Source organism: Mugil cephalus, chromosome 8, assembly GCF_022458985.1.
Source record: "Mugil cephalus isolate CIBA_MC_2020 chromosome 8, CIBA_Mcephalus_1.1, whole genome shotgun sequence".
NCBI lineage: Eukaryota > Metazoa > Chordata > Actinopteri > Mugiliformes > Mugilidae > Mugil > Mugil cephalus.
The window spans coordinates 17,266,050-17,292,725 of NC_061777.1; the positions used below are offsets into that span (position 1 = coordinate 17,266,050).

General features: G+C 41.4%; 3 protein-coding genes across 6 annotated transcripts; all 3 read left to right on the forward strand.

Moving 5' to 3' along the window:
- The first annotated feature begins 166 nt into the window (after positions 1-166).
- si:ch211-214j8.12 (uncharacterized protein LOC100000539 homolog) lies at positions 167-9,295 on the forward strand. 3 transcript variants are annotated; one of them, XM_047592581.1, is made up of 5 exons: positions 167-562; positions 4,290-4,568; positions 5,844-6,010; positions 6,194-7,416; positions 8,045-9,295. In XM_047592581.1, the coding sequence occupies exons 2-5, from the start codon at positions 4,319-4,321 to the stop codon at positions 8,430-8,432; spliced, it is 2,028 nt and encodes a 675-aa protein (XP_047448537.1). In that variant the 5' UTR covers positions 167-562; positions 4,290-4,318; the 3' UTR covers positions 8,433-9,295. The 3 variants fall into 3 exon arrangements, with proteins under 3 accessions (XP_047448537.1, XP_047448536.1, XP_047448538.1); XM_047592580.1 differs by lacking the exon at positions 167-562 and adding an exon at positions 3,586-3,875; XM_047592582.1 differs by lacking the exon at positions 167-562 and adding an exon at positions 3,740-3,804.
- Positions 9,296-9,742: 447 nt separating this feature from the next.
- On the forward strand, positions 9,743-16,198 carry entpd4 (ectonucleoside triphosphate diphosphohydrolase 4). Of its 2 annotated transcripts, none has more exons than XM_047592755.1 (13): positions 9,743-9,871; positions 10,266-10,366; positions 10,459-10,656; positions 10,743-10,948; positions 11,168-11,318; positions 11,470-11,573; positions 12,135-12,194; positions 12,316-12,479; positions 13,067-13,233; positions 13,312-13,636; positions 14,048-14,133; positions 14,252-14,413; positions 15,000-16,198. In XM_047592755.1, the coding sequence occupies exons 2-13, from the start codon at positions 10,359-10,361 to the stop codon at positions 15,232-15,234; spliced, it is 1,866 nt and encodes a 621-aa protein (XP_047448711.1). In that variant the 5' UTR covers positions 9,743-9,871; positions 10,266-10,358; the 3' UTR covers positions 15,235-16,198. The 2 variants fall into 2 exon arrangements, with proteins under 2 accessions (XP_047448711.1, XP_047448712.1); XM_047592756.1 differs by having other exon boundaries at positions 12,316-12,455.
- Positions 16,199-18,527: 2,329 nt separating this feature from the next.
- slc25a37 (solute carrier family 25 member 37) lies at positions 18,528-25,954 on the forward strand. The gene is made up of 4 exons (XM_047592506.1): positions 18,528-18,839; positions 21,952-22,180; positions 22,468-22,524; positions 23,138-25,954. Exons 1-4 carry the CDS (start codon positions 18,642-18,644, stop codon positions 23,665-23,667), a joined length of 1,014 nt encoding a protein of 337 aa, XP_047448462.1. The 5' UTR covers positions 18,528-18,641; the 3' UTR covers positions 23,668-25,954.
- The last annotated feature ends 722 nt before the right edge of the window (positions 25,955-26,676 follow it).

Consider the following 26,676-nt stretch of genomic DNA (forward strand, 5'->3'; position numbering starts at 1 on the left):
TTAAAATTGATCTCATGGGAGACTTAAATAAAGAATTCCACAGAATCTCTTGTGAAATGATTAATGACTTTTTTTTTAATCCATCAGTGATAATAACTCAGGTGTCACACCCACCTCTGTGGAACCTGGTCATTGTTAATTATACCTGTTTTTATGGGCAATTCCTGTTTCCTGTCGTCATATCCCCCCTTGTGATTGCTAGCTCCACCCTCTTGTGTCTCACCTGTGCTTCATTACTCCCCTTTTATTGAACTCTGTGCTACCTTTACACTTGGCCAGTTATTCTTTGTACTTGTGTCGGACAAATTCCAGCCTGTTCCAAGTGTGTTTACTGGCTCCTATTGGACTTGTTAGGAAAGCATTATTTGGCGTTGTGGTTTTTGAGACTTGTGGAGGAGCTGCTGGTGGTGTTTGGGTTCGTCTTGGCTTCGGACGGAGTTCGGCCACGGCTGCAGGAACGACCACAGCGATTCGTGTGTATTTCAGGAACAGCTGGAGGGATGAGGCAGCGGAGCATAGGATCAGCTGATCACCGCATGGCGCCCAGCTCACGGATGCCGAGGTATGAGTAGTGCTACACAAGAATGGCCATAAACTTGTGTGCACACAATGAGAGGGGCATAAAACCAATGCATTGGTAGCTAAACGACTGGCTGTGTTTGTTGCTGTGAACTGTGGAGTGTCTGATCAACCACTAAGTGCGTAAACGGCGTCGGATGTAACCCTGGAAACCGGAGGCGGAATTGAAGGAACTTTACTATCTCAGAAACGGAAGGTTAAAATGACTGAAAAGACGCTTGTTGATAAATTGTCAGGGTTGCAAACTGAACGAAAGGCTAAGTTGAATAAAGCGGCCAATATACGAGACTCAATGAAAGATCTCATCTCCAATGGTGATAAGACAATGGTTCGTGATGCTTTGAATGAATTAAGGGTGCTGTGAGATGATGCAAAATCAGTGCATGGGCAGCTGTTGGGTTTAATGCCATGTGATGAAAAAGGAAAAACACGAGATATGGTTTAAAGCGAAATTGCTGTCTTTAAATGAATGTATTCATGTTGCAGAAATGTGGGTTTCAAACGCTGAAGGCAATTCACAAGTAAAATGTTGGTGTTGCAAACAATGAAGGTAATCCAAGTAAAAACGGGGGTGTTGGTCTCAGTCAAACGGGCGATGTCACAAACAATGAAAACAATGCACATGCAACTGAGGCTGCTGTGGATAACATTAGCCCAAATTATAGCATTTCCAATGTGGGAAGCAAACACTAGTAAAAGGAGTAAATGTGGAAGCTGATTGTTGATAGGGACCAACACTGCCTCAGCAATGGAACCTTAAGCGGTCATCGACAGTCACAGGAATGGGCTGTATGCTATTAGAACTGTGTTGGGATGGACAGTCAATGGTCCACCGAATGGAAGCAGTGGAGCTTTTGAGACAGTTTCCCTCTGCGACAGTGAACGGGATCTCTGTGAGTAAGTTTTGCTGACCAGTCAGTACATGCATCAGTCAGTCAGAGTAACTCATCCTTTCTAAAAAATCAACACGCTGCAACTCTCATCTTGCGACATAACCACACATTATCCACCCTGAGAAAAAAAAATATTGGATTTCACAAGCTGATTCAGCAGTAAAGAAGGTAATATCTGACTGTTGCACTTGCAGACACTTCACTGTAAGACCAGGCGAACAGAAGACGGCAGACCAATTAAAGTGAAAAGAGGGAGAAGCATGTGTAAGCGCTATGCAGTGATTTTTACCTGTTTTTCAAGCCGAGCAGTCCACCTGGAAATGGCAACCTCATTAGACACTGGTTTGAGATGATTTATGAGCAGAAGAGCCCAAGTTATTCACATGCTGTCTGACAATTTTTTTTTGGATGCGATAGAGAATTGTGTGAGGCTATTGGCAAGTTGAATCACAGTAAGATACAGGGAGCACTGCGTCATCAGGGTATCAAGGGGAGTTTCAATACACCAGCAGCGTCCAATTATGGTGGTGTTCAGGAGCCTTGTCGCTGGGGACACATCATAGTAGTCCTCCTCCTTGAGGCCCCTGGTTGCTTTGTAAAGTGCTGGAAACCTTTCCTAATAAGAATGGGTTTGTGCAATCTGTTTGTCTCAAAACAAAATGCAGTATCATGGAAAGACCTGTGTCTAAGCAGTGCCTGCTGATGGCAGCCTGTGATGTTTAATTGAGTGTATGTGTGTCCAAACGTCAATTGAGAACATTTGGCTCCTGTTGTTTGTTTATGTGAATTGTTATTGCACACAATTAACAATTAAGGGCTGATGTGTAGGAGCCAAATTGTTAATTTTTTGTTTGTAGGTAACAATATCTTTAGCCCTCTGGCTCGCTGTCTATATAATCAGGTGGGTTAACTGGCACAGGTGCACACACTGAGGAAGCCATACGGTTTTTGAGCGTGCCAAAGAATACAATGTAAACTTTGAACACTTTTGCTTTTTTTGTGTGTATGTTGGTGCGCTTACACCGATAGTGCGCCGATAGTGACAAGGAATTCACTATACTGTTCCTTGTAACTTTATGGACTTTGTCTTTGCCTGTTTAGAGACTTTCAATCCACCACCTGTGTCTTGAGTTGTGCGTTTGAGTTCTCCTCCACCAGTACCTAGTTACCTTGGTTAACACCTCCTGTAATGGACACCACCTGGACCGGACAGTTCAGATGGCAGAACAGAGACACAACAATGACTATTGTCATATCCTACTGACAACACTTCAAGACACTGACAGAGCCACTAGAAGGCAACATATACTCATCTCTGGTCCAGTGTGTGGTATCTATGGAGATCTGTCAGCAGAAATGGAATACAGTAGTCCTAATTTCAATTAATTTAGTCTATAATAATAATCAGCTGTAACTGAGAATTGGAGTTCTTTCAATGGCTTGGAAGGAGCCTCCCATACCTACATGGTATTCATTGAAGTGAATAATCCACACACTGCACAAGTTTTTTTTTTTGTTTTGTTTTGTTTTGTTTTTTTGTTTTTTTTTATTGAAAAATATATTAGTGGAGAAACGCAGGAAGCAATGAGATGAAGAAAGAGAGTGGGGGTGACATCCAGACATTTAAAGTCTGCTGTACTTGTGTTTAAGTCATTGACCGTATATACTAAGGTTTAAGTGTATCTTGTCTAACTTCCTGTTTAGATATAGCTAAAGCTTTTATTTTGAAACGTATTTTTTGTTGTTCCTGTGTATTTAACCAAGATTAGTATATTAAGATTTATGTCCTAAATTAGATAAGAAGTGCAGAAGAACTAATGTTATTTTTCAAGTTTACGTCGATTATTTGTAGGTCAGTCGGATAAAAACACGTATCCTTCAAAATCAACTTTTATCACCATTATTATTATATTAAGAATTTTTGTTTTTAATTTAACCTTTTTTTATTATTTTATTTTATTTTATTTCAAATCCAAACGTGACACCCGATTTAAACCTCCCCGAACACAGCATGAATTCAGCCCCATAGATATACGATTCAGGCAATGGAGGATTTTACTCTCTAAATTTAGTCTTGCAGGAATAGATGAGTCGCTTAGACTGTGAACTGCCGCTTCTGTGTTGAAACTGTCACTATGTATGGACCGATTTCGTTAAAATTAGGGGGGAAACCCACAGCCTGGGTGTCAGGGTAATCCTTGGTTTATCTGTGGCGTTGTTGAGAGGAAGTACTCCTTAAAGGCGAAACTCAGGGGTAAATATCTCCTGGGCCAGTTAGGTTACGATCAGGAAGTGTTGCTGAAGATGACGTACGCTGGAGCTGGGGCTGCAAGTACACACTTTCATTTTCTTTACTTCTTACTTTTCGCGTACCAGACAGCTTGTAACGCACCCGTCGGACAGGTATTTTAACACCGTCTTCTCTTTGTCGTTGTTGGCAAACTACTGTATTCTTTGACGTAACCTAAAACCGAGGGTAACTTTACATTGCGTCTCAACACACTCGCCCAGAACACCCGGCCATTGTTGGAGGCAGGATTTTATTTGTAATTCCCGTTGTCAATACAAAGATCTCATTTTTGTATGAACATAAAAGTAAATGTAAATGTGTGTGCATGCAGTTTTATTTAGACTTAATCCCCAATCACAGCGCACCACTGATAAGCCCACAATCTTTTTTATGACTGGTAACCTTTTAAAACAAAGCATCTCATTTTGGTGCTTCCATTATTTTTGCATGTAATTACTAGCTGCATCCAAAAAAGTGCTGCAAAGTGTTTTTCCTTGTTGATTTAATTATTTATTTCTTTATTTCAGCACTGAAAGTCCCCAGCTGACATCCAGCCATGCCTCTGTATCGGGCTGTGAGTAAAGGTGGTGCGGCGAAGCCTCAACCCGGCCGCAAGGGAGCAAGGAGTAGGGATTTGAAGGGGAACCGCTGCAAGACAGATGAAGACTGCTCTGTCCTTTCACTGACCCGGCTGTGCATCCTAAGCCTCGCTGACAACATGAAGGAGGTGTGGGTGAAAGATTATGCTGAGAAATACCTGGATCATTATGTGTTCAGACACATCATGGGGCCTTTCACATTGCTGCGTAAGTTTGGGAGGGATTGGTTAACACAACACAAAATGTTAATAGTAGTTTTTAAAGCAGTGAAGTGCCTGCACCCAATTTGCTTTTTTCATTTTGAAGCAGCAGCATAGAGTTCTGATTGTTCACAGTCAGTGGTCATCCTTTGTCTCCGTCATGTGAATGTGAGATGTGAACTGATCAGCCATAGCATTATACCCACCTGCCTAATATTCTGTAGGTCCCCTTTCTGCTGTCAAAACAGACCTGACCTGTGGAGGCATGCAGTCCACTGGTATTTGCTAACAAGATTTTAGCAACAAATGCTTTATGTCCTGCAAGTTGAATTGTGAAGACAGTGAGCTTGTTGTAGTATTGTTGAAGTTATTCCTGAACCACTTTTGTTTTGGGTCAGGGTGCGTTATCATGTTAAAACGGGCCACAGCCATCAGGAATATAAAGGGTTGCGCCCGCTTACCTGTGTCCTGGTGCCATGTGTTCCCCACATAAGTGATGCACATATACCTAGCCATCCATGTGAAAACGTGGTCCTTCAGACCCAGCCCCCTCCTTCCATTATCCCGTCGTCCATTTCTGATCCCACATAATGCAACAAACTGTGATGCACTGTGGGTTCTGACACTTTTCTGTGAGAACCAGCATCAACTTTGTCAGTGGTTTAAGCTACATTAGCACGTGTATTGAATCAGGCCACAAAGGCCAGCCATGTGGCCACATAGCCACAGATTTCTTTCTGCTTCTAACAGATCACCTTTCAGTACAAAATGTTAGTGTGAGTGTAATATATCGCACTCACTGATTGCCTTAACGAGATAATCAATATTGTTCACTTCAACTGTCCTTGGTCGTAATGTTATGGCTGATGTGTGTTTAAAGCAGTATACTGATTTACTGTATTAGCAAAATACCTGCAATATAAATGGAAAACAAATGTCTGTGAGGCATAAGTGACAAATAAATTAATATTCTGAATAAATAGAACAAAACATTAAATCTGAAGTTAGGCAGGACACTCGAGGATAAAAAAAGTACTAGGTCAATAACATCAGATCTTTATTTGCAGAGGAGATTAAGTTATTTGTGGATCTATTTGGTCCAGCTTTTCGCGTTTTTGCATTAAATTCGAAGCTGCTGTAGGTTCTTCTTCAGGGTCGGATAGATGGAAATATGTGAAACCTGGCTGCTGGACGCCAGTGAAATCCACACACTGGTCCTTTTAAGCAGTTTACAGATGATCGAATCTTGTTCAGATATCTCCATGTCTGATTCTTCATCTAGCGGGAGATCTTGTCGAGGAGCTAATGAGGCTGCTATCCACCAGACAGCAGTTATCCCGGGCAGCCCTGCACCTCCTGCTGGTCCCTCAGCTCCGAAGTCTGTCTCTGGAAATGTGTCCTGGTTTGGTCACCTCTGCCCTCTGTTTCCACATCGCTGCACGTTGCCAGGTTTGACCAAGAGCCACAATATTCATATCTCAATACCGTATGCCATATTCACAGTTTTTCTTTTGTTTATTGCCATATTCCTTTCTGTGTTTGAGGTAATGAGAGTTATAAATAAAAAGGCTTTTACTTGGATTGACATCCTTAGTACATTTCATGTTTGTTTTTTTTTCCTTTTTGTCTCAGGGTCTGTGGAGTCTGGACCTGTCCGGAGCCCAGCAGCTGTCTTCAAAGGTCCTTTCTCAAACTCTCCACAGTCTGCCAGCTCTGCGCTCGCTCTCTGTGGCTGGCATGCCTTGTGACAGAGATACAATCAGAACAGTCGTCCAGTGCTGCCCTCTGTTGCGACACCTAGACGTATCTCGCTGCCATTTGCTTAGCCCAGCTGCACTGCTTGGTCTTGGAGGTGGGGTTTTCTTCTCACCCACTGCCGGTCCGTCTACCTCATCTTCTCACTTCACCTCCGCTTCTCAGTCTTCTGCTTCATCATCCTGCTCTGACATGTCATCCTCCTCCTTTCCTCCAACCCTTGCCCCTCTTCCCCTCTGTAGTCTGCTGGCTTTGGATATTGGGTTTGGGGAGGAGGAGGATGATCATGTGGCAGCAGCGGCCTACCTCCTTCTCTCCCTGCCTCGTCTAGAAAGAGTGGCAATTGAGGGCCTTGCACAGGCCTCCTCTCTTATTGATCGCAGAGAGTTCAGCCGAGCAGATAGGTTTACTAAAAGGGAAGGTATTCCCAGCCTGGAGGACGTGTGGCGAGAGAGGAGGCATGAGCATACCTGGAGGGGGAAGAGTGAAACAGCAGGAGCAGGTAAAGAAGACGTGGATGAAGATGAGGAGGAGAGGATGTTCTTGGATGGGTATGACAGTGAGAGTGAGGGAAATGCTAGTAGAGATGAACAGCCGTCTTGCTCTCAGAACCAATCAGATGAAAGTAACAGTGTTGTTTCGCAGTCTGGCCTGACCCTGAGGCTGAGGGATGTCGAAGGAGTAGCTTGTGAGTCTCTGGAGAGTTTAGGTCGTTTATGTCCAGGCATCATCTCCATATCTGTGAACTTTGACAATTATGAAGGAAATGGAGAAAGACATGCGATGCATTCATTTGCTGCAGCCCTCAGGACCTGGTCAGGCCAGCTACGGAGCCTCACAGTACACTACCCAGGCCACCTGGACTCTCTGCTTCCTGCTATGCTGGTTGCAGGCTCCTCCCTGACCTCTCTCACCCTGGAAGGGGTTAGAACCAACCCCTACACCCCACTACTGGAGGTGATCAGGGCCTGTCCCAAACTCAGAGTCCTGTTCATATCTGCTGAGCCTCCCTTCACGACAGAGCAAGGAAGGAATCTCGAGGAATTGAGGGGCGACGTGGACCTTCCGCACCTGCCAAACCTCTGCTCTCTCACACTCAAGTAAGGCTTGTGTTATAAGTTTCAGTTATGAGGTTAAGATACACACAGTCTGGAATTAAGCATGACTGGCCTGGTCCGGGAGGTTATAGAAAACAGAAATCAGTGATATTTAATATTGTTAATACAACACTAAAGGGATTCTGGGGAATAAAAATATTAGAACATTACACTTTTATCAGAAATTTATCTTCCATGACATAACATTCCCATGATAATCCCCATTGTAGTAATACTATTGTACTGTTCAAACATTTGCTTTCCATTTTAGACTGTTTATGTGAACTAGTCTAATATTTGACTTTTTCTTTTTAACAGAATCCAAGTAAGTCAATACTTATCAGAATCAGTTCATCTTGGTGTTTGTTGCATCACAGTAACTTTTTGTAGTACTGCGTTTTGTTATTTTTGGCAACACCTATTGTAGGATAAATGCACACAACAGTAGTTTACTGCAGTTGTTTTATTTACACCCTACACTGAAATCTGTTCTACAGGTTACACATGAGAAAATTTAAAACATGTTTGAAAGCCTGTTATACGTAGGTGGCAGCAGATAAAAGACTAACATGACAAGCTGTTCCATTAATGCTCTTTATCGTCCTTGTGTCTCTCTCACAATTGTCTAAAGGTTCTCCTTTGAGCCATCTCTAAGGATGCCTGTCCTATCCTGGAATTCCCTGAAGAGGGTGATCAAGTGTCTCCTGGCTGGTTCCCCTTTACTGGAGAAGCTCTCACTCGTCTCCCTGCCGTGCAATCTGAACAGCGTTCTACGAGACTTGCTGCCCATAGCCAGCTCTTTTCGTTTTGTGGGTGCCCAGTGCTTAAATCCCATGCCTCTCGGGCAGCTACAGCATGTTAATCTGTCACGTACTGATGTGAATATGATAACTGCGCAACGTATCCTGCGGTGGTGCAAGAAACTCACACATCTAGATATGAGTCACTGCTGGCATGTCAAGGAGGTCGAGTGGCGCCGCATCAAGGATTCCAGTAATGTCCACATTGTCTGGGAGTAGTGAAGGCATAGCCACCTTCTAAAACAAGAGCTCATGTTAACTGTGTATTTGTTTTGCACAGAACTACACTGCCCTTTGAGATTCCTTTTCTGCACTGGCAGAATGCAATATGTTGTTAGTATTTGTAAGATCCAAAAAGTAGGAGTTATTTCAGTTGTGCATGAGATACATATCAAATGAAATAATCTGTATTATGTTATATATATAAATCTTTTTATACTATAAATCTTTTGAGAGGTGATATAATATGCCACATGGAACTTGTGTACATCTTTTTTTTACAAGATAATTAAATTCATTATTAATTGTAAGTATATACATCTATTTCCATTACTAATGGATATTTAAGTAATTTGCAATGACTAAGGGCTAAAACAATGTGTTTCCTCAGCATTGTGTCCAAAGCAGTGGATGCCATTCATAAAAAAACAATCATAATAAGAGTGTGAAGTAAACCGATTGAATGTAATTGGATTGGATTCCATCCATGTGCAAATGACTCTTGTGAGAAAATGTTTGGAAAAAAAAACAAGGCAAATGTGGATGTGGCACAATTTCATGGTGTTAGTATGTAAATCTCATGTGAATTTCCATGTGAAACTGATGTTTAACATTTGAAACTCAGGAAATTACATGTGGAAGCCTTAATGATCCAAGTACAAGTGCAAGGCCTATGAGATTATGTTTAAAATCCATGTGAAATCCCTATATAATGTACAAGTGAAATATGTATGTTTTATCTAGCGAGACTGAAAATAATGTTGTTTATATAAAGCTTTTACATGGAAAAAGTAGCAATTCCCCTGTACTTACCAAAGGCTGTTTCTATGTTTCTCCAGAATAAACAAATATTACAAAAGGAATTCAGTGTTTATTTGCAAGGATGTAGTGCAAATATCAAAGGATCAAAATGCGCGAGAAGTCCAAATGAATTTAAGCTAACAAACTGAGTGTCTAGTTTGCAAATACGCAAATTAAATCTATTAAATAAACTGTCCTTTAGAAGGATGGAAATACCCCTCAATATCAAATGTCAGTATTAATGCACACTACACCACTAAATCACCCCTTAAATCAACCCATAGAAGTGATATTAACAGGGTGCACGGTGGCCAACAATCATATTGGTACCTTTGCAGGCGTTGACCTTTTACTTCATCTGATCCATTTCCGTGAGTTGGGTGGCAGTAGTGATCTCAACGTGGCAATAATACCGAGTTAAATGTAATAGAAGAAGTGTTTTGAGACGGCCGATAATAACCGGGATAGGCGGGGTCTAAAAATCAAACACACTGTGACGTGGTCACGACCACCACGTCACACACCGGAACCGCTGGAACTGTGCTACTAACGTCAACGTCAGTTAGCCAGCGGTTAGCATATGGCTACTCAGACATATCGTTTCATCCAAAACAAGAGAGATTTTTACTTTTTTGTTGGTACGTACTGAATCCGTTACATGTCAAGAACACATGAGACTGCACTGTTGACACTGACGATGTGTAAGAATATGTAAAATTTGCGTCTTTTAGCTCGGTCCGCCAACCAAATGTGATCGCCACTCTACTCTGACATCTGGAAACGCCGAATATTTACTGCTGCCTGCTTTATTTTTAACGACAGTGCTCCTCCGCATAGTAGTAGTTTGACTTGTGTGCGCGTAATGTTTTAAATAGCCTACTTAAAAACAGTGCATTAGCATCGATATATGTAACTGCTGCGAGCAGTGAGGTGTCTGGTGTGACGATGGGCCTTTCTAACACAAGAGCAGAGAGGAATCCTTGCAGATGTCAAATGAATAACCTTCAAACTGACTGTGTTTCCTCCCAAAAGATCATGGTAATAATTGAGGAAGGCACGAAGGAGCAATGGAACAAGCCAAACCTCCCTTTTACGCACACTGACAAGTAGAAGACAATCTGCACCATGGGAAGGTTGGTTAGGTCTAGTTGTGCCCCCATACCTTTTATACATTTGTGGGATTTGAGGCACAGTTTTCTAAGGCCATCCTCTCTTTTGTTGACAGGATTAGCTTCTCGTGCCTTTTCCCAGCCTCGTGGCATTTCAGCCTGTCACCCCAGCTCCTTCCTCGGCTGCTAGTACCTTCTCCCAGACAGCTGCTCTTCATCAGCCTGGTAGTCTGCTTCATAGGACTACTCTACCTGCTGCTTGTCGCTGGAAAGGGGCATGCCAGCTGGATCAGAAAGGAAAATCACTTCCACAGGTACTGTAAACTGAAGTGCTACCGTTCAAGTGCGACTCCGCTCATGCTCACACGCTCATGCTTGCATTTCTTTGTTTCTCGAAAAGGCACTTAGCGAGGGTCACTGATGTCGATGTGACAGATACTAGCAATCCCAACCTGAACTATGGCCTGGTGGTGGACTGTGGTAGCAGCGGCTCCAGGGTATTTGTGTATTGCTGGCCCCGGCACAACGGGAATCCCCACGAACTGCTGGACATCCGGCAAATGAGAGATCAACACCGCAAGCCAGTGGTTATGAAGATCAAGCCAGGTACGTTTCCCATGCCTGACATCTCAATAATCAAACCCCCTTTAAAGGAGAGGATGCTGCATTTCAACAATTTCTACTCTTTATTTGAAGACTCGTCAATGACTGAAGCTTAATGTTGGAAGGTGGCACAAAATATTGCCAGCTTTTTGTCTATTGTTCACTCACTTTGCTTGCAAACTGTAAAATAATATCTTTGGTTTTCATGTGTTTTCATTGTAGGTATCTCTGAACTGGCGAAAACACCTGAGAAAGCCAGTGATTATATATACCCACTGCTGAGCTTTGCCGCCCAGCACATTCCCAAATATAAGCACCAGGAAACACCTTTGTACATTCTGTGTACAGCTGGAATGAGGATCCTACCAGAAAGGTAAAGTTGGCCCGAATAAAAAATGATCAGACCGCAGATTGCTTGACTGCACGTAATGTTCAGACCTCAGATGTAAACAACACTGCAATCAAGCTGTTCTTAAAAATCAAACTATGTGGCTTTTTTTGTGTGTGTGTTTGTTTAATCTCAGTCAACAAGAAGCAATTCTAGAGGACCTGCGCACGGACATCCCAGTCCACTTCAATTTTCTCTTTTCTGACTCCCACGTGGAAGTGATTTCCGGAAAACAAGAAGGTAAATGAATTGAAAGCATAAGAATTTAAATTGATGATGACGATCACAGTAATCATCTAAAATATGTGTTAATGCCTTTAGTAAAGGGTGTGACTGTGCTGTAAAACATTCATTACAATGGAACAGCTTTCAATCACCAGAAACATTCGTCATAGACAGTAAGGCTTGTTCACCCCAAGGGCACAACACCTAGACAAAAGCAGAAGAATGTAGTTTATACGGGAATGTACAGACTTGTACAATGAGGAAACTCCGCATCACGTAGCTCTTGCACCTGAACTACCAGTGAAGTCATATAGCTTGGAGAGGAGTAAAGAAGCCACCTGTGTCAAAGCTGAAAACCCCTCTCTGAGCAGAAGAGGCGCACTGAAAGATTAATAATCATCTCTCGTTGCCTTGGTAACTCTCCTATATATTTCCCTCCGCTAATGTTTCTGAATGAAACATCTGCAGCCCACTGAGTAACATCTTTTGTTGTCCTCTCCCCGTAGAACGTCTAAGAATCTCACAACATTAACAGAAAACCAGTGTAGTTAATAATATTGTTTTAATTTCTTTTAGGTGTCTATGCATGGATTGGAATAAACTTCGTCCTTGGAAGGTTTAACCACGTGCACGATGGTAAGGACATGTTGCATGTCAACTAATCCAATGAGATCTTCGGGGAACGCGCCTTTCTAGTAATTCTGTAATCACATGATGCGACTTCACTGCCTAACTCTCCCCACCTCTCTGGTGTCAGTCAAACAGGACGGGGAAGCTGTGGTGGAGGTTCATGTTCCAGGCAGCGATCAGCAGGAGGCGCTGATGAGGAAAAGGACGGCTGGCGTCCTGGACATGGGCGGCGTCTCCACGCAGATTGCGTACGAAGTGCCCAAAACTGTAAGCTTTGCTTCTCCACAGCAGGTTATTATCCACAACCAATTCTGTTTTTGTGCTGTCCTTGTTTTTTTGTCACTCACCCTTTGCTCTTTTCCCTCCTTCCAAACTCTGTCATTCCCTGGTTAAACCTGTATGCACCATTTTTGTCCCGTGGAGACGATCTGCTCTCCATGCATCACTATTGAAGGCGTACTGTAAGCCTTCTGCATGACTCCATAGCAGGATTCAGGACTGGGAACATTCAATCATTTATATAGAGTCCATCAAATGCAGTGGTAGTTTTCCATGTCATGAATTTTTGATTGTGCTATAGTTATTTATCTACATCGGTGGACTTTGTATACACTGCTTGTCCTTTGCTCTCATTGCTTTCACTTCACACCACACAATGTTCAGTTATTAATGTATTACTATTATTAATTCCAACAGTTGTCTAATTAGATTCTTATGAGTTTCTCATGAAGTTCTTAGATACTTTAGAGATATATATGTTTAGCTTTTTGTCCTACATGGCCTCAAACATTAGTGACCTGCTGTAATCAGTAATATAGCAAATGTGTAAATGTATAAGGTGTTATCATTTCTCAGACTGATTTGTGTTTGCTCCTTAGGAGGAAGTTGCCAAGAACTTACTGGCAGAGTTTAACTTAGGGTGTGATGCACATCGCACAGAACACGTTTATCGTGTTTACGTGTCCACCTTCCTGGGTTTCGGAGGAAATGCAGCGCGCCAAAGATACGAGGAAAGCCTCATCAGAAACACTGCCACTCGAAACAAGTGAGATCCGCAGACTGCTGTTGACCCATTTTCTTGTAAATGTTTCTGAACACTGACCCACATGACTGATTTATTCAGGCTCCTAGGTCATCATGTGGGTGAGACAGCAGAGTCTCCCCTCCTGGACCCTTGTCTGCCCAGTGACCTGCAGGATAAGATCGGTGGGTCCACACAGAAACTTTATCTGAGGGGCACGGGAGACTTTGACCAGTGCAGGCAAATTCTCCAGCCGTTCCTCAACCGCACCAATGAGACCCAAACCTCTCTCAGCGGTATCTACCAGCCCGCAATCGACTACAGCAACAGTCAGTTCTATGGCTTCTCTGAGTTCTACTACTGCACGGAGGACGTGTTGCGCATGGGTGGGGATTATAATGCTTCGAAATACGCCCAGGCTGCCAAGGTAACTGCTGCATGTAAAAGTGACGTCTATCTGACATAAATCATTTCTAAAAACGTTCCTACTGGTGCGCAAGCGTGAAGCGTGTTTTTTAGTGTTGAAGCGCAGTAGCTTTGCTTTGAAGTATAATAGTATTTAATTTATGACACCATTTATACTATGAATACATTTTAAACTTGAGTTTTGTTAACATGATGCTACTGTAGATGGCTGTTAGCTTTAGAGGGTGTTACTAAGCATGGCACCTCCATCGCTGTTGGTGTGTTTGAATGGGTGACTGAGAGGAAAAAAGATGTAGACTGCCAATGGCATCAGTGGTACTAGAACAAGGGGCAACAGACATGTTTTTGTATTGATGTAATATCTCTTGAAACTCTCCTGATTTAACATAATTCTGTCATTTAACGTTAACAGAGCTACTGCGCCACCCAGTGGAAGACTCTGAGGGAGCGCTTTGACTCTGGCCTGTATGCCTCCCATGCAGACCTTCACAGACTGAAGTGAGTCATGCAGGATTATTATCAAACCATATATACTGAACTTACATTCGGGCACATTCCAAAAAATACCTGTCTGTTACATGAATGTTTACCAGTGTCTTTATTTTTATTTCTGCAGATATCAGTGTTTTAAATCGGCGTGGATGTATGAAGTATTGCATTCAGGCTTCTCTTTCCCAACCAATTATAAAAATCTAAAGACTGCACTGTTGGTCTATGATAAGGAGGTCCAATGGACTCTTGGAGCTATACTTTACAGAACACGGTTTCTGCCTTTGAGGTAAGAAATTCCTCCAACATGTCGTCCCTTCTCTGTTGATTGTTAAATAATTCATTAATCAAGCCTTAGGCAATGTTACCTGGTGAAAAACAACCTAGTAAATTAAGAGTTTTTTATTTTTATTTTGCACTTTTTGCATTTTCCAAGAAAGAATAGGGATTGTTTCTCGCAGAGACAGTGCCCCTTTACTCCATATTTAGCAGCAGGAGGGAAATTAAACCTGAGGAATGTCACTGGACTTCAACTGTAAAAACGAAACTCTGTCAACGGCTCCAATAAATGACAATAAAAGAATAGATAGAGAGACTAAGTAGCCATTCAACCCCACTATCTTTATAACTTCCTAGTCTAGTACTCCTAACAGGGTGAATTTACAACTGAAAGTAACTTTGGCCGTGTTAAGAAAGAGGAGGCAGGCTTTATTCAGGATAAGATTGCAGTCTGGCAGGTTTGAGCCTAATGAGATGTTGCTCAAATTTCAATTCCACACAGCAATTGCCCAGCACAGCACTTTTTTTTAATACCCATTATCTTGTTGTACAGAACTGGTCTGATAGATTGTTTTGGGTTTTTTTTCCCCTTTCAGGGACATCCAACAGGAAAGTCTGAAAGGAACTCACTCTCACTGGCGGCACAGCTTCTCCTTTGTCAACAACCACTACTTATTCCTGGCTTGTTTCTTCATTGTGCTGTTGTCCATTATGCTGTACTTACTGCGACTCCGCCGCATTCATCGGCGCGCAACACAGCGCTGCAGCCCCTCCTCCGTGCCATGGCTGGAAGAGGGCCTTGGCTCGCCAGCACTCCCCATCAACCTCTAAACTTTGTAGAGCGTAAAGTCTGGACGGCATGTCTGATTTTTCCAAAGCTAATCTTTACTCATTTTCACTCTGAGGCCATCTGCTTTTTCAGCGAAGGCTGATCTCTGCTGAGTGTTGAGAGATGGTACTGAGATCTGGACAAATCTCCAGGCTTACCTGAGACAATGTTTGATTTTAAGTTTTCTTTTTTTCTTTTTTTTTTCCTTCTCTGCCACATACTCCTGTCGATTTCAAATGGCAGCTGTCTCCAATTGTCTTTTTTTTCTCTGAAAAAGACAAACATTATGGTACTTTTCTCTTCAGGTAATGTATTCCGCACATTCAACAAATACACTATGATGGCTTTTTTATTTTATTTTTTTTATTTATGAGTGGATATTTGCCTTTCTTTATGCCTTTTTATATATGCATGATCACATTTCTTTTTGTTGCTGCGTGATGGAATGAGCACTCTACCGAAACCTCAAATGAAATATGAGTTTTGATCAGAGCACTTTGCAATGCAGTTGAGAAGCATGTTCCAGCTGGAATGGACTTTTGTGTGTGTGTGTGTCTGTGTGTCTGGGGTTTTTTGTTTTGTTTTGTTTGTTTTTTTTCCAAACTGTTCAGTCTCATATTTATGTTGCAAGACAAGTAGCCTTTTATAGCTATATTAGTGCAATACGTGTCTTTTCACTGTTGGGAAATCCTCCAAAACCTGTCTGCCTTTTTAATTTTTGCTCGACTTTCAATCTCTCTTTAATGCCCTGCTGAAATTCTTGTGTTGGCTTATCTGACTGCAAAGTTGGATACCACTGCATATATTTACGTAGGGCTTCATTTTCAGAAGCTGTCATATCACTGCTGTGTGTGAATTGCTAGGATGAGCCCCATTATTTATATGAAAATGGTCTAATGGAATGTTTTCACACATTAATGTGAAATAAATGTGACATTGCAATTCAGTAATAAAGGTTTTATTGTATACGTGTCTGTTTATTCCATGAAGAAGAGATTAGACTAAATAAATAGAATGTGTTCGAACTGAGTAACTTTGAAAACTGATTTGTTTCCATAATGTGGACACCAACGACATAAATGCATATAGCTGCTAATGACCACATGACTTGAGCGCAGGGGTTGTGGACAGGTCAGCATCAGGAGGGAAGTGTGTCTTGAGCTCTGCCTGTCTTTGTTTTTCTTGTGGATCTTATCCAAAGCAAAGCTGCTGGTAATGGATATGGAACACGTGGATGACCGTGTGAAAATCATCAACTGTGGAATTAAACTCTTAAATTTAGAGAAAAGTCTCCAATAAGGCTTCACCTAAAACTCAGTTTTTGCTGTATTGCTGAGAATATTTAAAATAACCGAAGCATCATTCCAGTCAAACAGCCACGGGTCCTGCTGTCAGAGGGAAATGCTAATAGTTAGGTGGTATTTGTAGCCTTGAGTCATAGCAGTTGACACTTGGATTGAAAGATACATTCATGTCTACGTGTTCACTCCATTTTCTCCGATCTCTTTCGGCCTTTACGTTGAACTCTTCTGTTATCAGTCTTTTATTTTTGCAGCAAAACTTTCTAATAGAGTCTTAAATCATTTCCTGAATTCAACTCTCGGCTTCAACTCGGGAACATCTTGTAGTAGGAAGAAGGAAGCTGAGAGTTTATCATTGGAAGAGCAGGCATGTAATCACCACCACACAATGTCAATCCTTTTAAGGCAAAAACAAACATGTCTAAGTGATCCCAGGCTTTCTTGTGGCAGCAACACACAGCAAGGAGCTTGTAAACACTGGGATATTATGTGTGATAATGTGTTTGAGGTGATTTGTCCACAAAAAGAACAGGATTATATCTTTAGCCTTGCGTATGGCATCAGAGACAGTACTACTCATCCAGTCTTCAGCTCAAACTGTACTTCTCTACTGAACACCAGGAACGACACTGGTTGAACAAGTGGTTCTTTAAGATGTCAACATAATGCTGAGTCATTTATATGTCAGAGGGCTTCACTGGCGCACCCACAGGGTCACTGCAGTGTGCCGTCTGTGTGAAGCTTGTGTTTCAGCTAATGGTGGATGGCAAGGGATAGCTTACTTCAGCCATTGCTGTTAGTATACTGTAAACAATACAATGCTTTTGCCAAAAAAGAAAAAATGTATATATATATTTAAATAACACCAACAAAGATTTCACAAATTGATAGAACAAAAAAAAAAAAACTAAAACCAAGGGAATTTGTGGAATGTCTGTATGTTTCAGACACAAAAACAAGTTAAACATAATAAAAATTATTTAAAAAATAGTTTTATCTTGTTAAGATGGTTGATTTACAAGAGGCTCCTTGAACTATCACTAGGTTCACTTTAAGCAGAGCTGCAGAAGAGGGGGGTTTGCGTGAGGTCACTTTATTGAACAAAATCCTTAAATCCACTTTAATACTACTTAAAATATAATATATAAACATTATGTTGCTGTATTATTAACTGCATTACCCTGACAATTTTAGGCACATATTTGTTTTTGTTTGTTTGAAATAGTATTCCATAATAATACTCCATTTTATTAATACAAACCTGAAAAAAAAAGCATGAGAAATGTTGATACTATTTGTGTGTAATTATATTTTGAATACTGTGGGCCAGGGGGTTCAAACTCATTTAAGTTAGGAGTACACATAAAGCTCAATTTGATCTCAAGGACAACCTATAAGGAAGGACAACTTCATTTTTGTTTATTTGGTTTTGTTTTGTTTGGTTATATATTTTAGTGCTTAGAAGAACAGGTCAAGTAGAAAACTTCTCAGGAAAAATAAGTACAATTTTGGCACATTGCTGTCTGCCGTCTAGTCTCATCTGGGTCTCAGTTGTTGTGTTGTGTCCACCGCTATGTAATTTTCGCCCTTTGCCAGACTGGACCCTCTGGCGGGCCGCATGTCTGATACCTGTGGTATTTTAATATTAATTTATTTTTCCCTTTTTCTGATACAGCCATGATCAGTGTGACGAAACCACATCCTTAAAACAGAGTAAAGATCTACAGTAATAATGGGCATATGTTGGGTGATAGGGCGACCACGCCTGCTTATCTGCTAAGGCAGGGCTGAGCGATTACACTTTTGTCAAACCCATTCAAAAACTCCGGGAGAGACCGAGTGCGAGAGACGGTACAGCGGAGGTGTCAGAGAGATCTAGCATGGGAACTTCTCATTGGCTGCCTCAAACCAAGAGCTCGCTCCGTTGTTAAATATCTGCAACGCGATTGGTCACTCTTCAATAAAGCCACGCCTCCGTGTGCGGACGTCACCCGGGCGCTGGAACTCACCAAAGTAGTGACGATGATGATGTTGTGGTTGTCCATGCCGCCGATACCCCTGTGAGAGGTATCTCGTGCGGGAGACGCCGTGGGGGGAGCTCACCACGCATGGAGCTGAGCTCGGAGCGTGCGGTGGCCACGCTGGAGATGTCGCAGACGAAAAGCAAAGACGACGAGGAACCGTCAGGCACTGACGGGGACTACGAGAGCTTGCCACCTCATGTCTCAGTGACGACCCACATGACAGCAGGCGCCGTGGCTGGCATACTGGAGCACACGGTGATGTACCCCGTGGACTCTGTCAAGGTAACGCGGATAGCTTAGCGGCTCGCCGCTCTTGTTTTTTGCCACCACGGCTCATTCATTAGCACCGGAGCTAAGTGTACACACGGCGTGCTGCTAACGAAGGTTAGCTGGAACATCTCATCCTCAGTTAGCCTCCGAGTTAGCCGCTTGCTACAAGTACACCCAACTAACTGGTTAAAGGTTAAAGCGAGCAGCAGAAAACGTGTCCTTGTGGTAAAATGCCACATTTTGTCTGATCCGAGCACGCAGAGACCGTTTTAGTGTTTTTCCTCCACTTCTTTCTCGGTGTCAACTTTGCTAACATAGCAACCACACTTCACTCCCACTGTAACCTTAATTTACCAAAGGCACCCATTACCAAGGTTACCACACTTGTTTTTTTAGGTTCCGGGACTTTTTCCCCACTGAAACATATCTGTATGTAATCAGCCTTTGTCAGGACTAATATAAAAGTGGATGAGTCATGTAGTGTTTCAGTAAATACAGATCAAGTACGTGGCTTGGCTGTTAATAGTTGTCAAACTGCATTACTAAAGTGGATGTATGAACTTCTTCCATGCTTCTGTAGATACCTGGACTGTTCCTCGAAAGTTAAATGTGGAGCAATAGGAAGTCATTGTTTCCAAAACTCAAGATTATTGATCAAATTCATGCCATTTGTCTAAATTGTCACAATCTCTTTGGTCATGTGACAAAATTGGTTTTACCAGATCACACATTGTCATTGCTGTCTGTAAGGACTAGTAGCATGTAATAGTCTAATACTTTAAACAGGAACAGAAGTGCAGTGTCGGAGAGCAAAACAGACAATGTCATGACAGGAAACAGTGATTTAGACGTGGTGTGTACAATAAAATAGAATAAAAAATAAATAAATAAGTAGTACTTTATAAATTATTAGTAATAGCGCTGTTTATCTGTTGGTTAATCATCGAAAAGGAAATGAACTTCCATTGCAGTATTTTTTAAAGCAAGTAAAAGTCTGCCTTTTCTCATATGTGGTGGTTTCCACGTATTTGTCTGTTTTGGTATCGTTGCAACCTGACAGTGTGCTCTCACAATTTGTTGACATTTTTTTTTGCAAAACAAGTATTTATTTTGATGGTAATGCAAAATAAGTATAATCTCAATGAATCCTTTGAATACACTAAAAGTTTCTGGACATCATTAAGACTAGAACAATGAAGGCCATATTTGATCTCAGGCCAACCTTGTGTCTTTTTGTGTGTAAATAAAGGACCACGCTTCTAACAAGGTGAATCAAAACTTAAGTCAAGTTACAAACCAAGAGCAATTTTTCTTAGGTTTGTGCAAAATCAAACCAGTGATGACCGGTAAAATTAACACTTTAAAAATATATTATTAGCTTGTTAAATTTAGCCCGTGTCTGGAAAATGAGTGTCACACTCTTGGTATGAGCGTGAACTTTGCCCCCTCAATCTCCTCTCTCTTCTGCTCCGCTATTGTTTCCTAACAATGCGCCGTTGTTTAGATAATTTGGCATGCGACAGATGACATCATTAACATGATCCGAAAAAAAAAAAAGTGATTAGATCCTCTTTGCCTCAGTGTCATAGCCTTGACATATTTCCACACTGACCCGTGGGCCTCTGTTACCCAAACCGCTGTTGCCATTTCCTCTTGAAGTTTCAAAGTTTTCACAAGCACCTTCCAGCTGGAGATGAGGTGTCCATCATTTAATTTTACCAGTGCATTCTTGTTTGCACAATTTTGAAATTTTACTGCGTCTAAACTGACGAAAGCATAAATCGCGTTTCCCTTTATTCTCGTCTCTTTTGACTACTTGCACACATCAAACACAATGCCTTATTTCTAGTTAAAGATACTCAATTAGGAAGGTGTAATTCACTCATATCACATCAGTCCCAACATGTAATTAGCCGAATTTGTCAATGTTATTTGTTTGATTTGAATTTCATCTGAAACTGTAACAATCCTCTTACTGGATGTACTGAGCTGGAACTCAGGGAGTAGCCGATGTTAACGCTAGGAGGGGTATCTTATCTGCTTTCCACACATTTAGAATCGGCCTCAGGCAGTAAAGGGCGTGCATATGCAGCTGCTCTTCTGTAATGCAGATTAGTAAACGGCAACAGAAACAAAACTGACAAAGCTACATAAAAAAAAAATAAGATAGGACACTGTGTGATGTAATCGATAAGGCCGTTTCTTTTAAGCGTCTGTAAATGACTGCCCTGGTTATTTGAACTTCTTCTTTACTTTGTACTACTTTTATCACTTTAGTTGACTGACAGTGATGTTGAAATCTTGTATGGCATTTACATTGAGGTTTTTCTTTAATTTAAAGGACAGTTAATCAGTAAAAAAAATACTTATGAAAAAATGTGGTTATGAAAGATTAACTTTCATTTGGTGATCATTGTCATGAAGTTTGACCTCAGACCTCAGGCCTCATCATCAGAAAGTTACTATTATGACTGACCTCTACACTTACAACTGTGTGTTGGCCACTTTTACTGAACATCTCTACAGAGAAAATTGAATTTTAAAGTTTTTTTTTCTTCAGTCTTATTTTAATTCCATTAGGTGTGGTTATAATATTCATAGGAATCCCTCTGTCTTGTACCGAGGCATTTGCAGTGCATAAATCCAGTCACACAAACGTAAACTGTGCTGCCAGGTTTTGTGTGCCCCGTGTTCCCAAATCTGTATCCAACGGAAATGTAATTGATATTTTATTGTCAAACCAAAGGAAGGAAACCCAGGGGAACATGCTGAGGAAGATAGACTTGGCCTATCTCTTGAGCCAGCCCCAGATCCCCAAATAAAAACATGCTTTGTGTTGTCCCGATAACTTGGCATGGTGGAGTATAACAAAGAGCTACCACAGCCTCCCACACCAGCCTGGGAGAGACACACATCACTCAGACAAGACCTCGATACTGCAAAGAGCACTTAATGTCAAAACAGGATGACAGCATTACAGGGAGCAATGCATCAAGAAATCATGATTTGTCCTGCACTGGGTGCTTTAAACCCACTCAGTCACACTCCTGCATTAATGTCGAGCCCTGTAACTGAAACTAAAAAATACCAAACAAATAATGAACGATGCCTTTATTTCTTTCAGACGAGGATGCAGAGCCTGCAGCCGGACCCAAATGCTCAGTACCGGGGCGTGTATGAGGCTCTGAAAAGGATCATCCGGACAGAGGGATTCTTCAGACCCCTTAGGGGCCTTAACATCACCATGATGGGAGCAGGGCCGGCCCACGCGCTCTACTTCGCCTGCTACGAACGGCTGAAGCGCTCGCTGAGCGACGTCATTCAGAGTGGAGGCAACAGCCATTTAGCCAATGGTATGAGTTCACATTTTTCAGAGCAAATCGCTTGAATGTCAACTAATTATCCAGTAAGCTTAGCAAGCATGGCCAGAGGGAGCGGAGTTAGCATAAGTCATGTTGGAGCCATATCCTGTTTACAATGGCGCGGACAAATATCTGTCCAGAACATGAACGCTCCAAACATGGTGCCTTTGTAAAGCAGAGGGTTTTTTTTAGCATAGCCCGTATTATCACTCTGTAATCTGTAAAACTGATTGTAAGCACACATTTTAGACTCAATAAGAGCTATTTCTCTTTGACAGGTGTGGCTGGGAGCGTGGCCACCGTTCTTCACGATGCAGTGATGAATCCAGCTGAAGGTAAGAAAAACATTTCTAGGAAATTAAATCCTTGTCCTTCAGATATAACCTAGATATATATATCACCAATTATATCGTTTCCTTTCCAAAAATCAAAGAAAGTAGCAGAAAGTAGGTTTAACGGTTTTATTTCTTTGCTTTATTGTCCAAAAACATTAGTGTGCCAATGTGTGCATTAAATGGATATTAATTCACAGCTGAAAATATCCTGCAGCTACTAAGCTATTTGCTTCTGTTTTAATAAAGTTTGCTTAACAAAAAAAAGAAAAAAAGAATGGTGTACAACTGTTTTGGAAACTAACATCATCCAGCATCAGCATCATTCAGAAAACCTTTCCTCCACTCCAGTCTTCTCTTTTTTTGTTTTTCATGGATCACATACCATCAGATGTAATTAATTATTAATTATAATCTGGTTTTCATTTAAAACTTCATTAAAACGTTATATATATATATATTTTTTTTTAATAATAATAATAGACTTGTCTTTTAAAACCCTGCCTCTTGTGTTACTATTTGATATATTTTTGTCTTTATTTCAAACTATAAACTTGTATTGCACATATATAATACAACATGCTAACACGGTGCCCGGTTTCCTTCCACCGCTCAGTGGTCAAGCAGAGGATGCAAATGTATAATTCTCCATACCGAGGACTTTGGGACTGTGTTCGCACGGTGACGCACACCGAAGGCATCGGAGCCTTCTACCGCAGCTACAGCACACAACTGACCATGAACATCCCCTTCCAGGCCGTTCACTTCATCACCTACGAACTGATGCAGGAGCAGTTAAACCCCCACAGACACTACCACCCCGGCAGCCACATAGTGTCGGGAGCAATAGCGGGAGCCGTTTCCGCCGCAATAACTACTCCACTTGATGTTTGTAAAACGCTGCTCAACACACAAGAGAATGTAGCGCTCAACTCGGTGAACGTCAGCGGCCACTTATCAGGAATGGCCAATGCCTTCAGGACTGTGTACCGGCTCGGTGGTCCGGGAGCTTTCTTCAAAGGGGTCCAAGCTCGGGTCATTTACCAGATGCCCTCCACTGCCATTGCCTGGTCGGTGTATGAGTTCTTCAAGTACTTCCTGACAAAGCAGCAGGTGGAACAAGAGGCAGGACCTCGGCAGCTGTAATGCAAAGCGGCAGGCTGACGGAAGAAGGCTCCAACTTGAATGTGTGTGAGCTCAGTGTGTTTTCCCATGAGCTGTTTGAGGAAATAACACAAGATTTTCTCTCACAAGGAAGTCACTGTGGTGGGGGCGTGGCAAAGACTGCCACTCCTCATAGTTTTCTTCGGTAAGACGGCGTGCTTGAGTTAAGATGATGTTGCACAACCGCGATATGCAACAGAGACGACGGATTCCCGTACAAGAGTTTTATCTTTTTTCTTCCGACACTCCACAGACACACCAACCACCAATCTCCAAACTCTCCAGCTTGTACAGTACATGTGGTAAACACATGATTAACTTGTTTATGTTTCTTAATATTGGAGCTTTTTTTATTTATTTTCTTAGCTCTGTGAAGCTTGCATTTTATGAATGCGGAAGAAACACACGGCTGTTTGTTTTAGTGCATTGTGTGTTTATGAAAAACCATTGCCACACATTTTTTTATTTCCACTCCTCCGCAGACCGGTCCGTTGTGTTTTCCAAGTGCCTCGAGAATACTAAACACTTCTTTATCTCGTTTTGCTCTGCTCTCGACACAGGAGATATTTCCACATTTTACGTGTGTTATTGTGTCTTTCATATCTGAACATTCTCAACAAGTGTCTGCCTAAATTTTCCATTTTTTTTATTTTTTAATAATGCTTTTGAAGTTTTCCTCCCGTCTGAGAGACCCTCTGTCTCTCTCAGTATCAAAGTGTGTCGGCTGTAATGGTCCAGTGATTTGCCTTGTTAAAAGCGCAGTACTACAATGAATCACGCACAATAATAGTCTAACATAAATAAATAACCATAGCTGTTGCAGAAGCCGGGCAGCTTGTTTGAATGTATTCAAACCTGAAAACATATTTTGACCGTGGCTATTTCTGAGGAACCTCTTGAAGCAGGTCCACATGTGGACCACGTAAGGCTGTTACGTGGGACGACGACAGCGTCTCAACCCTTGTGTGCGTTTGTACTTGTGTGACGTTTGCTTTGTTCATGTGTGGAAACTGACCTTCAAAATAAGAGGTCGGTTGTATATAAACTACAAAATATATGTTTGACTGAACGTTAACAAGCAATTTTCTGGGGTCTAAAATCTCACACTCCCGACTCTTTTTTTTATTTTGAACAGCTTTGATGATGTTGGGCACACTTTGTTACCACAAGGCCAGTAAAAACCAAATCAGCCGTTAGGCAGGCAATGCTACTTCTTGTATTTCCACTTATCCTGTTGTATTTAGACACTTCCTGTGTGCTCACTGCTCTCTCCAGCCTATTGTCTATCTTGGATTCAGCCATCCAGACGTTTGGCCAGATATTAATGTAATCCCGAAAGCAGACAGATTTATTTGTTTTTAGTAAGCGTTTTGTCTTACTTTGGAAAACTTTGCGAGAGCCCAGTAGTCCCATTAACCCTTTAGTAACTGATTCCTCATGCTCATACAGTTGGGTTCATACTAAGAAACCAAAGACATGCATCATAGGCTATGCATCCTGCTTTTTATCTGCTTGCTGTGAATTATCATTCCACCTTTTTAGTCTCGTTTAACTGCCTAATAACTTGAAATCTTCAGAATCTCTCGGAAGGTCGATGATCTCTGCATTTGTTTTTTTTAGCTCAGTGGTGTCCTGGGCGGAAGCATTTAAGAGTGGAAATTGTACATTAACTATTTTTCAGTAAGGTTGGAAAATTGCATCGTGACTTAATTCTTAGCTTGCTGTTTATACTGAATAGTAGTTGCACATGCAATATTAATTTCATATTTAGATGCTTTTGTCATCTTGAATATAAAAGTGGCTTCATTAGCATAGATACACTCAGCTTTATTTATGTGTAGCCACAGTTCAGTTAGTCTGCTGCACACATTGTGTTTGTTTTGTTTTTTTAGTGTAGATCTTCTGATTTTAAGTTAATCATAATGAACCAGATTAAAATGAAGCCCATCATGATAGGATTTTAAATGACTGCATTACACTCGCTGTCGACACTCCACAGTTACTCTGAGGTATCGATTCACAAAAGCGTGTCATTGTAGTAGTGTCGTAAATATAACTTCAGATAAACGCTTACATTTTAAAATGGAAATATTTTCATGCTATTGACGCACAAATGATTAAAATGGGAGTTGGTGTGATTTTTGCTCTGCACCATCTCCAGAACAGGAATACTTGGAAGTTTGACAATGCAAATATTTAATGATTGTGATAATGCTGCTACAGTATGTAACACTGGAGCTGAAATTAAAAAAAAAAAGCAAATGCGAAATGCTGTGTATTTTGTTTCTGCACTAAATCACCATGTACGTCCTTTCATTTAGATGATGGGGCGGATGTTTGATCTTATATTTTCAGGTTCACAAAAAAAAAAACACCATGAGTTCCTCTTTTAAGTGCTACAACTCTATACTTTAACAACAAAACAAGACAACACTGTAGTTAATTTTGTGAACACTGTTCCTGGTTTATTATGAACGTGTTGGGATGACTCTTAGCGATGAGTCAAAGCCTTAACGGGAATGATTCAGATAAAAATTCCCCAAACCAAAACTAAACTTTATAACTAAATATGCAACAAGTAGTTCCGACCAAGCAACTGATTCGTCAATAAGGAATTTGGAACGTGCTCAAATCAGCATTACAGCACGACTGACTCATCACTAAAAATATTAAGTCTGTGGCAGCATTGTATCCATCTCCATGGCGGATCAGATCAGAGTTGGAGCGGTAAAGTTCGAGACCGCGTTAAAACATGAACATCAGCTCAGAGTTCACTCATCTGGTACTAGAAAATCACTTCTGTTGCTAGGTCGTTACTAAGGTTCGGATTATTTGCTGTAGTGGTGAACTAGGTTCCATTACACATAGGAGTCTCCTGATGTGACTGACTGTGCTCCAGTTATTAGTCAGAACCCATTTATTTCCATGGAAACGGGAAGCACACTCACAAAAAAATAAAAATTTTGAGAGAAAAATGTCCATCAACATGAA

Coding starts and splice junctions, on each gene's coding strand:
- si:ch211-214j8.12 (XM_047592581.1), top strand. CDS start 4,319: ATGCCTCTGTATCGGGCTGTGAGTAAAGGTGGTGCGGCGAAGCCTCAA. Junction 6,011..6,193: donor ACATCGCTGCACGTTGCCAG/GTTTGACCAAGA, acceptor TTTTTGTCTCAG/GGTCTGTGGAGTCTGGACCT. Junction 7,417..8,044: donor CTCTGCTCTCTCACACTCAA/GTAAGGCTTGTG, acceptor AATTGTCTAAAG/GTTCTCCTTTGAGCCATCTC.
- slc25a37 (XM_047592506.1), top strand. CDS start 18,642: ATGGAGCTGAGCTCGGAGCGTGCGGTGGCCACGCTGGAGATGTCGCAG. Junction 18,840..21,951: donor ACCCCGTGGACTCTGTCAAG/GTAACGCGGATA, acceptor TATTTCTTTCAG/ACGAGGATGCAGAGCCTGCA. Junction 22,525..23,137: donor AGTGATGAATCCAGCTGAAG/GTAAGAAAAACA, acceptor TCCACCGCTCAG/TGGTCAAGCAGAGGATGCAA.
- entpd4 (XM_047592755.1), top strand. Junction 13,637..14,047: donor AATACGCCCAGGCTGCCAAG/GTAACTGCTGCA, acceptor TAACGTTAACAG/AGCTACTGCGCCACCCAGTG. Junction 14,134..14,251: donor GCAGACCTTCACAGACTGAA/GTGAGTCATGCA, acceptor TTATTTCTGCAG/ATATCAGTGTTTTAAATCGG.